The 12,439-nt window shown below is 38.4% G+C and overlaps 3 protein-coding genes across 3 annotated transcripts; 1 reads left to right on the forward strand and 2 right to left on the reverse strand.

Moving 5' to 3' along the window:
* The first annotated feature begins 2,848 nt into the window (after nucleotides 1-2,848).
* Nucleotides 2,849-3,942, forward strand: LOC126765320 (ER membrane protein complex subunit 3). Its single transcript, XM_050483043.1, has 2 exons — nucleotides 2,849-3,128; nucleotides 3,185-3,942. Exons 1-2 carry the CDS (start codon nucleotides 2,980-2,982, stop codon nucleotides 3,795-3,797), a joined length of 762 nt encoding a protein of 253 aa, XP_050339000.1. The 5' UTR covers nucleotides 2,849-2,979; the 3' UTR covers nucleotides 3,798-3,942.
* Nucleotides 3,943-4,056: 114 nt separating this feature from the next.
* Nucleotides 4,057-5,408, reverse strand: LOC126765329 (cilia- and flagella-associated protein 20). Its single transcript, XM_050483050.1, has 3 exons — nucleotides 4,812-5,408; nucleotides 4,570-4,761; nucleotides 4,057-4,506 (listed from the first exon to the last, which is right to left on the reverse strand). The coding sequence occupies exons 1-3, from the start codon at nucleotides 4,893-4,895 to the stop codon at nucleotides 4,057-4,059; spliced, it is 726 nt and encodes a 241-aa protein (XP_050339007.1). The 5' UTR covers nucleotides 4,896-5,408.
* Nucleotides 5,409-5,505: 97 nt separating this feature from the next.
* LOC126765250 (protein FAM98A) lies at nucleotides 5,506-7,089 on the reverse strand. Its single transcript, XM_050482941.1, has 2 exons — nucleotides 5,831-7,089; nucleotides 5,506-5,742 (listed from the first exon to the last, which is right to left on the reverse strand). The coding sequence occupies exons 1-2, from the start codon at nucleotides 6,974-6,976 to the stop codon at nucleotides 5,566-5,568; spliced, it is 1,323 nt and encodes a 440-aa protein (XP_050338898.1). The 5' UTR covers nucleotides 6,977-7,089; the 3' UTR covers nucleotides 5,506-5,565.
* Nucleotides 7,090-12,439: the final 5,350 nt, after the last annotated feature.

Below are 12,439 nucleotides of genomic sequence, written 5' to 3' on the forward strand. Positions count from 1 at the left end.
AGGAAGGTAAGGAGAGCAAAGAGAAGAAAGTTTACTAGAGGAAAAATCAGAAGAGAAATTGGAGTCCAAAGAAATATTGGAAAAGTGGGTGGCAAACTCTAAGGCTATATCTTTGGGATATAGTAGAGTGCCCCGAGGAGTATTTAAATAAGTGATAGGAAAAGAAGGTGATAAACCAGCCAGTCTTTTCATATCAGTCCAGATTTTTCTAGAATCCGAAGAAGACGTGATATTATTCGTAAATTCTTGGAAACAATGAACCTTAGCAGCCTTAGCTTTATGGCGAAAAAGTGCATTGGATTTTTTGTAAGCTATTAAGTTTGCACTAGAACGTAAACGCTTAAATTGATGCCATGCGATCTGTTTCAGATTTCTTAGTGCAGAAAGCTCATTATTCCACCAAAGAGGAGCAAGCTTGACTGGTTTAGAAGAAGAAAGAGGAAAAGAATAGTTAGAAGCAGAACGTATAATTTTTTGGATTCTAGAAGCCTCTTGATTTATATTGGAAGAAAAGGGGAAATAACGTGAATGCGAAAAACAGGCTTCTTCAAACCTATCCCAATCAGCCGAATCAGTTTTAAACCGAATCCTGGGCTTAAAAAATGAATGAGGGCGAGAAGTAGATATTTTGGAAAGGATGGGAAAATGATCACTGCCATGGAGATCATCAATACAACACCAGGAAATTTTTGAGGAGATGGAGGCAGAACATATGGAAAGATCAATATTAGTGAAGGTAGAGTGAGTGGAAAAATGGGTGGGGGAACCATCATTTAAAACAATGCAGTTGGATCTTAGTAAGGCATCCTCAATGCTACGTCCCTTGGAGTTAGCCGAAGCAGAGCCCCAAAGGGGACTCCAAGCATTGAAGTCACCACACAAGATAAAAGGATTTGAACCGGAAGGAATAAGATTTAAAAATTCAGTAGTAGAAAATGATTGATCAGGAGGGGAATAAGCACAGATGATTGAAATTTTATAGGGGGCGAGGATCTCAATAGCTACAGAAGAAAAAATTGAAAGGGGTATGGGAAGTAATACGTGAGGTAGATTTCTTTTAACTAGGATGGCAACTCCCTGCTTGTTGGTGGTGTTATGTGGGAGATTAATAAAATATCCCACATAAGCCCTAGGGGTAAAAGCTGAGGCATTATAAGATAGGTGAGTTTCATTCAACAGGATAATAGATGGATTGTACGATCTCATAAGTAACTCTAAGTTAATATAATTATTAACATAACCGTTAATGTTCCATTGAAGAAGTGTAATCATATCATATGTAAACTTATAAAAGAAAAAAGTTAAGCTACGAATATTTTATTTAAACTAAATGTCTTCATTGTAAGAAGGAAAATTGGGTAATGCAAGAGGATCTTGCGAGCAGGAGAGGGTGGGGGAGGGTGTGATAGGACAGGAGGAAAGGATATTGAGAGGAGAGTCAGAGATGGATAAAGGGGAAAAGAGAGGGGAAGGAGAAGTGACAGAAGAGGAGGTAGGATGGGTTGGAAGGGATTGTTTAGATGAATTGATGTCTGTAGTTGTTGTTAGATTAGTTTTGGTAGGATTGTTGGATTTGTTATTAGGTGTTGTTTCATTATTGATTTGATTAGTATTGTTAGAAATTTTAGCTATAGAGGCAAAAGAGTTTGCATTAGAAGTTGTATGAGAAAATTGAATTTTATACTTGGTAACAGCTTCACGCATACTACATTTATAAATAGTTTTAATTTTTAATATTTCTTTGGATTGTTGATATTTAGGGCAAGTATTAGATGATGCCGGGTGGTCGCCCGAGCAATTTGCACACATTATTCTCTTACATTCAGTAGGTGGGGTATGATCGGAAGGGAGGTTGCATGAGACACAAGAAGGTGAATTACGGCAGTATTTTGCTGTGTGGCCAATTAATTGACATTGCTTACAACGCATAGGATTAGGGTAATACGGACGGACAGTGAGGTTCCTCCAGGCAACATCAATTCTTTCAGGAAGTTTGTATTTATCAAAAGTTAATAAAACTACACCCGTAGGATTACGGGAGCCGTCAGCAATTCGTGAAAACTTATGTACAGCAGAAACACCCTGCTCCTTAAGACCATCAACAATATCTTCTTCTGATAAGTTATTCAGGAATGGGGCGTATATGGTGCCTTTAACCGTATTCAAAGTATTATGAAGCTTGACATTGATATGACCTCCGCCAGGTAAAATTTTTGCAGAAAGAAATTTGCTAGCTGTTTTGTTGTTATTTACAAAGAGCAGTAGGCTACCATCACGTAGCTCAGTAACTTTACTTACTTCCTTACTGATTGCTTGAATACCTTTATACGTAGCGAAGCATGATGACGAATTAAGTGGCTTGTTGTCGTCCAGCGATGACATGACCAAAAATTTTGGATCATCCGTGTTTGAGACTGGTAATTCTGGAAATTGGTCTAACGGGATCGGATTTGGTTTTTTTCTTTTCTTTTTCATTATTGGAGATAATAGGGAAAACCTATTATCCCCTAATTTGGTGGCCCCAGGGGCCATAGTAAACGCGAATTTTAGTTTAACAAATTAAGAAATTAAGTGATTGAAAAGATATAAAACGATAAAAAATTAATTCACAAACAAAGCACGAGCGTAATATAAACGCAGAACAAACCGTTATACCGTTTTAACAAACTCAATAAGCACAGAGCGAAAAGCAACCGGTTACGATGACAGTTCGACGGTGAAGGTGCCCAAAAATTATTATTTTGTTCAATCTGGCCATAATGGAAAATGTTATAAAAAACGCTAATTTTTGTCTCTAATTTGATTGGCAATAAAAATTGACCGTGGAGACAGGGCGTTGCGAATGAAAATTTAAACCAGCTGTCAACAGCATTGTCAGGATAATCGACAATTTCTTGCAATAGGAAAGTAATCTAACTACAAGATACTAAAAAAAGTGATTGAAAAAAGCCATATTTATTCTGTATAAGAATTAACAATATGACTGAATTACTTATCGATCCAAATATACGAGTATGGGTTTTTCTTCCCATCGTGCTCATAACGTTTTTTGTCGGCGTTATTCGACACTACGTCTCTGTTTTAATATCGTCCCAGAAGAAAGCTGAAATCACACAAATTCAAGATAGGTAAGTCATGTGTAATGACAATGCGATTTTGTTAAAGTCATTAATTTTTTCAACAGTCAAGCAATGATTCGGGCTCGTCTTTTACGTGAAAATGGTAAATATCTTACACCGCATTCGTTTGCTATGCGGAAGAATTTTTTTAATCACGAAGAAACTGGCTATTTCAAAACACAAAAACGGGCACCTGTAGCTCAAAACTCAACTGCTATGTTAACAGACATGGTGAAAGGAAACTTTATCAATGTTCTACCAATGGTAATAATCGGTGGCTGGATTAATTGGATGTTTTCAGGTTTCGTAACCACAAAAGTGCCTTTTCCATTAACCCTGCGGTTTAAACCTATGTTGCAACGTGGTGTGGAACTTGCTTCCCTAGATGCTGCTTGGGTATCGTCAGCTTCGTGGTATTTCCTAAATGTCTTCGGTCTTCGATCTATTTATACACTAGTACTTGGCGAAAATAATCAAGCAGATCAAACGCAAGCACAAGCAGATGCAATGACTGGTGCAGCAATGACAATGCCTCAAGATCCCAAAGCAGCTTTTAAAGCTGAATGGGAAGCTTTGGAGATTACCGAATATCATAGTGCGTTGAAAAATGTGGAAAAGGATATGTTACATCATGCGTTCGGAAGCGATGTATCAATTGAGAATAGTATTCGTCAGTAACAACTTTGATGATAATATTTTAACAAAGATTAGGATTGGTGTTTAATTTATGTCTGTGGTGACTACCAACATTTAAATTTAGAAAAATTTCGTAAAGCGAATAAATCGGTTTTATTAGACCAAATATTAACTATATAAAATAAAATTGTGTTTACTATAATTTTGGTTATGGACATATGCGTATACTATTATGATAAAAAGCAAACATTAGAAAACTTCCATTTAGACGTCAGTTAGCGAATTTTACCAAATTATACTTTTAGTAATATTTTTCAATATCCATTTCAGTAGGTACTTCTGAAGGTTCAGCGACTGAAGGCTCGCCAGTAGGAGAACCGAGTCGCTCAGTTGTAGCCGCTGATTTCGCCGGGGATGGAGGGCGTGCTGCGGGAATTGTGTAATCACGTTGCTTCTTCTTTTCAGCTGGTTTCGAAACCAAACGAAACTCATTCGGTAGATCTTCTTCCGAATATAAGCGATCAGTAAAATATATGCGCCTTATGCGTACATTGGCATGTATTTGTAGACGAACGGTTTCCATGTAGTTGGTGCCATAGGCACGGCGTGTGAAGTCCGCTAAGTTGAAATGAATTTGATTCCAACCCGGAGACATACCCATTGGCATAGCCGTGCAAAAGGGCTTTACAGATGTTTTGCTTTGAAAATTCGAAACCCGAAAACGACGCATAAACCGTTGATCATCTAAAATCTACAATATTCTGTTTTATTGCAAATATTTGCACATACATAATTATGTTGCTCTGCTACTTACTTTAACCTCAAATGTAAAATATTTATGTAGATTCTTTATGAGCAATACTAAAAATGGTAGTTTGATACCAAAGGACATTTTGGGATCTCGGGGCCCCGTTATATATGTGGTTGATACATTTGAACCCATAATCTCCATCACGATAGATTTAACATCCTCATCTACAACCCTTTTAACATAACCGTTTTGGATCTGAGGACAAAAATATTTACGAAAGATGTTAAATCTGAAGACAAACTTACATGCGTAGACCAAAATTGTAACGGACTGCTACCCAAGCTGTAAAACACAGAAAAACAACCTTTCTGATGTCTACTTCGGAACATTTTTATTTAATCGTTATTCTCTACAATATTTGAAATTGTTATTCTGATTTATATTGGGTATAAATTAATTATTATTTTTTGTTTCGTAGTTGTGCTACAGAATTTTTAGATTCAAAGTTTTTAAGTTTGAAATATTCAAAGTACCATATGAATTTTGTTTAAAAATGCCACTGTTCCCACAACAACCAAGTGTACGCTCACTTAACAGTTTTTTTATTTATACGTTAAATTCATACATGTGTACGAAGTGTAAGAATTTAATTACTAACAACAATTTTGAATATTTATTGTAAAAAATGATCAGGAAGGTGTCACAGATAATTTTAAGAGTGTGCAAAATATAGTAGAGAACCGTTATACATGTGTCCATCTTTCGCATTGTCTTGATGACATTTGAAATCGGAATTATTGAAACTTGCTATTATTAAGTGTTATTTCACATAATAGTCGCAACTTAAAAACCTATAGTTATCTATGAGCTTTTCACATTTGGCGGGGTTAATGACCAACTGACATAATTGAAATAGTCCCCGACAATCGTATAGAATTATAATACCTTTGTCTTGCTAAGGTACATATGTTTAAGACAAAATGAATTACTTAATACATATACATGAATATTTTGTTTTTATTCCAAAATATTTTTCGTAGGTGAGTAATTTATTTATTTTTAACGACGAACACCGCCTCCACTGCCTCCCCGATGATAATTTGAGCGTCCCCGGTTAAAATTGTCACCACCACCACTGCGTCCCTCATTACCTTGAAAAAAGCCACCATTATTATGCTGGGACCAGCCGCTACCTTGAACTCGTCCGCTACCGCTAACCCAATTCTGGTTCCGGCCCTACCACATAAAAACAAACATGATTTATTTAATAATCCTGATACCGATCCAATTTTAGAACTGTATTATAAATGAAGTTTAAAATTACTTGGTCGGTAGGTTGACGTGGTTCAAATTGTTGAGATTGGCGTTGTTGTTGTGGAGCGTTTGAATATTGCTGCCAATGGCCACTGCCTCCTCGACCGCCACCTCCACCTCTCCCACCCCGGAAGTTTCCTCCAACGTTACCAGCAGGTCCTTGAGATCGTTGCTGTTGCCAAGAGGGCATTTCTGGAGGCGGGGGAGCATGCTCATGTGCTCGACCACCCCGATCTGGTACGCTTCCTATTACATGCTTTTGTATTTTGCAACCTGTGTTTTTTCGCACTTGCACTTGCACAGAACTTGTTTTTTCAATAATAGCCAAATCTGCACGTGCAGCAAGAAATGCTACAATATTTGTATCTTCATTACCAAAACGCAAGGGATCTAATTCTTGCAATTTCTTTTGATAGCGACTTGCTATTTCATTTTCTCTTGACCTCATTTTATCAGACCATTGAAAACTCTGTATAGTTACTTCAAGACGAGTCAACAGCATTTGTCTACGCATATTATATTCCAAATCTAGATTGGAAAGTATTGCATCCAATTCCTTCCATTGTGCTGCAGATAGAGGTTGTTTTAAATTCAATAATGGTTCACTCAGCACGTCGGGTTTGGCTTTGCGCATTAGCTCTTCAACTTTAAAATTGAGTTTATCAAAAAATGCTTTTGGCGAAACATTATCTGGTGGTTTACCCAGGCCAACATCTCGAGAGAGCTGTTCCAGAGAACGCGCCGTATTAGTTTCAGATTTAGGAATAATAAGTGCTTGTTTGGCAGGTCGAAGACGATAAGACATTTTCGTTGCCATTAATTCTGTTAAGAGGTAATCGAGTAGTTGTGCACACGCCTCTCGAGTTTCGAATCTTCCGGTTAACGGACCAGCAACAAAACGTTGATAAGGGCATCCAAGTTCTTTTAGCATAGCAGAAAGTTCCATTGAAAATTCACTTTGATCCTGCAACTCAGCTACGTGCTCATCTGTTTTTCGCAAGACATGCAGTTCTTCGGTTAACCAACCAATAAGCTGACGAAAATCTGAATCGTGAGGACCACCTTCCAGCGCTTTAACTAGACCATCCACTTTCAAGCACGGACCCTCATAAGCTAATGCTGACAGGGAATCAATTAATTCTAATTCATAATCCATTTTTGCAATCAGCCGATCCTTTTAATACCCGGTAATTCTTATTTTTATTCGGAATATAAATATATGTACATTTGTATATATATAACAGATTTGTATGTATGTACATATATAATAGACTGACAGCACAAACGTAATGTCAAATGGAAGTATAATTGTTTATTGACATTTTCTATACTTATACCCAACAAACACGCTACACTGACTAAAATAGTTATCTTCACATGGCTGATTGTGTTGTTGAATATTATTGGGGTACTCACAACGTGTTATAAAGCATTGGAAAATCATAAAATCATAAATTTTTATGCTGGTGTAAAAAATTTGTTGTTGGGTTGCATACTAAAATAAGTTTAAGCAAATACAACTCTGAACGCTATGTTTTCGGATCGTTATAACTTATAACTTTATTATTACGCCATTAGGGCAGTGATGGTAGTGATTTACCGGTTAAATAACTGAAATATCTAGCATATGAAGCAGTTAGTCCTCCCGCATAAGTCTATAGGAGTATTCTCTTGCTCTTGCAAAACCCTTGCACAGTGCACGAATTGCAGAATTTTCCACTTGGAGCAACGGCACAACAACAAACGTACCAAGAAAATCATTTGCAATGGCTGAAAAATATGTGAGACCAAAACCCATGTTTATTTTCGTGCAATGACACGTAAAGGAGGATGGAATCACGTGTAGAAGTTCTCTGATCGCCATTCACTTGGGGGTGGCCAGAAACGATTCTTTTACATATGACTCAAGCAGCTCACGACTTCCGGTCTTTGACCAAGTATCCTCTGGGTAGCCTAATAACATCCGTTTGAAGGCGAGCTAAAGAGAGAAGGCTGGGTTTGGGACCCGCCGCGTAAAAAAACACCCCCAATGAAAAGGAAAACACAGCCTCGGATGAGAGACCCCCCTTGTTATGACGACCATGGCAAACGAAATAAGAACTACGATTGAGAGCATGTATGTACCTAGAATGTCCGGTCCCTTAATTGGGAAGGTGCCACTGCCCAGCTGGTTGATGTCCTCGCAAAAATAAAGGCTGACATCAGCGCCGTCCAAGAAATGCGATGGACGGGACAAGGACAGAGACGAGTAGGTCCTTGTGGCATTTACTACAGTGGCCATATAAAAGACCGTAAGTTTCGTGTTGGATTCGTGAGAGAGACTCCGTCGCCGAGTACTATCATTCACTCCGGTGAATGAACGTCTAGCCACAATCACACAATCAAAGCGAGGTTCTTCAACATATCGCTGATTTGCGCCCACGCCCCGACGGAAGAGAAGGACGATGTGACCAAAGATGCCTTCTATGAGCGCTTGGAGCGTACTTATGAGAGCTGTCCCCGCCACGATGTCAAAATCGTACTTGGCGACTTTAACGCAAAAAACGCACGTCAACAAATACAAGGAAGATTCGACGTTGAGAAGCTGCAATCACAACAGACAGCCGAACGATTTGCTACTCGGCTTGCACTCCTGCTCTCTGAGAGCACTCGTCAACTACTCGGTATAAGGGAACTGTGGGACAGCATCTCCAACTTCTTACGAACAGCTGCAAAAAGAACAGCTGGTACGACGAGGAGTGCCGTGTCACAGCGGAGAGAAAACAGACTGCCTACCTCGTAACGTTACAATCGACCACTACACGTGCGGGATGGGATAGATACCGAAAGTTGAAGAGGGAAGCGAGACGCATTTGCAGACAGAAAAAGAAAGAGGCCGAAATGCGTGAATACGAAGAGCTTGATAAACTGGCCGACAGGGGTAATGCTCGAAAATTCTACGAAAAAATGCGGCGGCTTATAGCAGAACCAGTCAAAAACGCTACTCCCTTCCTTTCTTTTTCCTTCTTTGTGGTTTTCATTTGAACAATGTTGCCATTGCTCAATACGCATATATAGTTTTGTACACATCTACATATGTTTTCAATTACAATTTTTTATAATATAAAATATCAAAACTGAAAACAAACTATTAAAAATAGTTTACATATTTATAAATAATAGCATTCAACTCTGATTTTGAGTTATTTTAAGAAAATTTAAACATATTGAAGACAACATTTATAATTACTACAGTATATCGAGATTGGCAACCCTGCTTTGTGAGAAAGCAATCAGCTGACACGTTTCCACGGCAAAAATCCAAATGCCGTGAATTCTCCCGGCATCCTACGTCAAAGAAAGAAGGGAGTAGCGTTTTTCACTGTTTACTTACATTGTGCGCCCATAAGATAGGTCGTATCTGCTGAGTCGGGCCACGATTCAACGTTCACCACTGTTTGTGCTATTACAGAAGGTTTCAAAACCGGAGCATATTCTTGTAGAACCCCCAAAAGCGATCTAGTCACCGATGCCTAGAGCATACTTAAATTATGTAGGGAACACTTCTCCAGCTTGCTGAATGGCAATGAACGCACAACGCCAGGAGAAGGCGAACCCGATTCCCCAACCGATGACGATGGAGCAGACGTTCCATTGCCCGACCATGAAGAAGTTCGAATAGCAATTACCCGCCTGAAGAACAAAAAAGCGGCGGCGGCCGATGGATTACCGACCGAGCTATTTAAACACGGAGGCGAAGAACTGATAAGGAGCATGCATCAGCTTCTTTGTAAAATATGGTCAGACGAAAGTATGCCAAACGATTGGAATATAAGTGTCCTCTGCCCAATCCATAAAAAAGTAGACCCCACAATCTGCGCCAACTACCGTGGGATAAGCCTCCTCAACATCGTATATAAGGTTCTATCGAGCGTATTGTGTGAAAGATTAAAGCCCATCGTCAACAAACTGATTGGACCTTATCAGTGTGGTTTCAGACCTGGAAAATCAACAACCGACCAAATATTCACCATGCGCCAAATCTTGGAAAAGACCCGTGAAAGGAGAATCGACACACACCACCTCTCCGTCGATTTCAAAGCTGCTTTCGACAGCACAAAAAGGAGCTGCCTTTATGCTGCGATGTCTGAATTTGGTATCCTCGTAAAACTAATACGGCTGTGTAAGCTGACGTTGAGCAACACCAAAAGCTCCGTCAGGATCGGGAAGAACCTCTCCGAGCCGATCGATACCAAACGAGGTTTCAGACAAGGCGACTCCCTATCGTGCGACTTCTTCAACCTGCTGCTGGAGAAAATAATTCGACCTGCAGAAATTAATCGAGCAGGTACAATCTTTTATAAGAGTGTACAGCTGCTGGCGTATTCCGATGATATTGATATCATCGGCCTTAACACCCGCGCCGTTAGTTTTGCTTTCACCAGACTGGGCAAGGAAGCAAAACAAATGGGTCTAGCAGTGAACGAGGGCAAGACGAAGTATCTCCTGTCATCAAACAAACAGTCGTCGCACTCGCGACTTGGCACTCACGTCACTGTTGACAGTCATAACTTTGAAGTTGTAGATAATTTCGTCTATCTTGGAACCAGCGTAAACACCACCAACAATGCAGCCTGGAAATCCAATGCCGGATAGCTCTTGCCAACAGGTGCTACTTCGGACTGAGTAGGAAATTGAGAAGCAAAGTCCTCTCTCGACGAACAAAAACCAAACTCTATAAGTCGCTCATAATTCCCGTCCTGCTATATGGTGCAGAGGCTTGGACGATGACAACAACTGATGAGTCGACGTTGCGAGTTTTCGAGAGAAAAGTTCTGCGAAAGATTTATGGTCCTTTGCGCGTTGGCCACGGCGAATATCGCATTCGATGGAACGATGAGCTGTATGAGATATATGACGACATTGACATAGTTCAGCGAATTAAAAGACAGCGGCTACGCTGGCTAGGTCATGTCGTCCGAATGGACGAAAACACTTCAGCTCTGAAAGTATTCGACGCAGTACCCGCCGGGGGAAGCAGAGGAAGAGAAAGGCCTCCACTCCGTTCGAAGGACCAGGTGGAGAAAGATCTAGCTACGCATGGAATATCCAATTGGCGCCAGGTAGCGAAAAGAAGAAACGACTGGCGCGCTGTTGTTAACTCGGCTATAATCGCGTAAGCGGTGTATACGCCAATTAAGAAGAAGAATGATACGTAAAAATATAATTACAATCCTGTTTTAGCTGTCATTTTTCATAAAGACATATTACGCCGTTGAAGGAAGATAAGTTTTAAATAGATTTTACATTTTCTACTTAAATTATAATAATAACAATTTGTTACAGTTTTTTGTTAAAGGTCGTATCCAGCTCTTAAGTAATTTCTGAAGAAAAAAAATACATTAGGGGGACTCTCTTGCTTTTGCAAAACTCTTGCACGGTGCACGAATTGCAGAAATGTCAGACCAATTTTTATTTTCGTAAAAAAAATAATTGCAACCTTTGCCAGCTGTCATTTTACTTAAATATATATTTTGACGTTAAATTATTGAGGAAGGTAAATTTTAAATATATTTTATAATTTCTATTTAAATTATAAAGATTTGTTACAGTTTTTTTTTAAGAATGAATGCAGAAGGTGCGCCAATTCACAATAGCCATGCACGATAGTCATTTACAATAAATTGACCGAATCAATCGTTCATGTATCACTAGATTCTGCAATGGGTGCTCTCGTACCCTTGTATATTTCGGTAGGGGATTTTTTTTGCAATCTGCAATCTTGCAAGAGCAAGAGAATCCCCCTATTATTTCTTCAAGTAATTTTTAAAGCTGGTTACGCATTGTGAATGACCCACATTAGAGGAGCAAGAGAGAATAAACAAAGAAAATAAACTTTGTGCGTAATATGCAAGAATGATAGAATACAAGATTACGACACTAGTTTACAGTTAGTTTTTTTCCGTTTAGCTCTTGACAATTCTTACAAAAACAAATACATTGAGCAACAATTTCGTGACGTCACACTTTGTGCGTAAACAGAAAAGTAAACACTTTTTGAAATTCCCAAAATAATATTAATTCTTTCGTCTTTGCAGGAAAAAGTTCAGTGGAATGTTTAGAATATTGTTGCGAGAAAATATGTATATAATTAGTTTTAGGCACATCCACAATAAATAGAGTAGCATGTGTGGAAATTGTTCAAATGAAGAAAACCAGTGTAAGTGTACTGTTGTATTTATTTAAATTTCTAAGCATAAATATATTAATTTTTTAAAATGAAATGTGTAGTGGCTTGTTGTAATAATTATTATGCAATTAAAGGATCGAAAACGAGTTTTTTCAGTTTTCCGGCCGATTTAAAAGTTGCCAAAAAATGGGTGTTATTTTGCAAAAGAAATGATATATTTAATACTAAATTAATAATTTCACAATTCTTTTATCATAATTTCATACATCTGATACATCTGAACTTATAATATATGTATATATTTATATACAACACAAGAAACGTTTTCTCCATTTGAATCACAACTTAATAGACAATTTTATTATCAATAGGCCGATATATTTCTTTAGAAATGATTCAAATCTTTTCACTCAACAATATTCAATCGCTTCACTAAAACTTTTCATTAAA

Source organism: Bactrocera neohumeralis, unplaced genomic scaffold (assembly GCF_024586455.1).
Source record: "Bactrocera neohumeralis isolate Rockhampton unplaced genomic scaffold, APGP_CSIRO_Bneo_wtdbg2-racon-allhic-juicebox.fasta_v2 cluster10, whole genome shotgun sequence".
Lineage (NCBI taxonomy): Eukaryota > Metazoa > Arthropoda > Insecta > Diptera > Tephritidae > Bactrocera > Bactrocera neohumeralis.

Coding starts and splice junctions, on each gene's coding strand:
- LOC126765320 (XM_050483043.1), top strand. CDS start 2,980: ATGACTGAATTACTTATCGATCCAAATATACGAGTATGGGTTTTTCTT. Junction 3,129..3,184: donor ATCACACAAATTCAAGATAG/GTAAGTCATGTG, acceptor TTTTTTCAACAG/TCAAGCAATGATTCGGGCTC.
- LOC126765250 (XM_050482941.1), bottom strand. CDS start 6,976: ATGGATTATGAATTAGAATTAATTGATTCCCTGTCAGCATTAGCTTAT. Junction 5,743..5,830: donor CACGTCAACCTACCGACCAA/GTAATTTTAAAC, acceptor TTTATGTGGTAG/GGCCGGAACCAGAATTGGGT.
- LOC126765329 (XM_050483050.1), bottom strand. CDS start 4,895: ATGTTCCGAAGTAGACATCAGAAAGGTTGTTTTTCTGTGTTTTACAGC. Junction 4,762..4,811: donor TACAATTTTGGTCTACGCAT/GTAAGTTTGTCT, acceptor TTTTGTCCTCAG/ATCCAAAACGGTTATGTTAA. Junction 4,507..4,569: donor ATTTTACATTTGAGGTTAAA/GTAAGTAGCAGA, acceptor AGAATATTGTAG/ATTTTAGATGATCAACGGTT.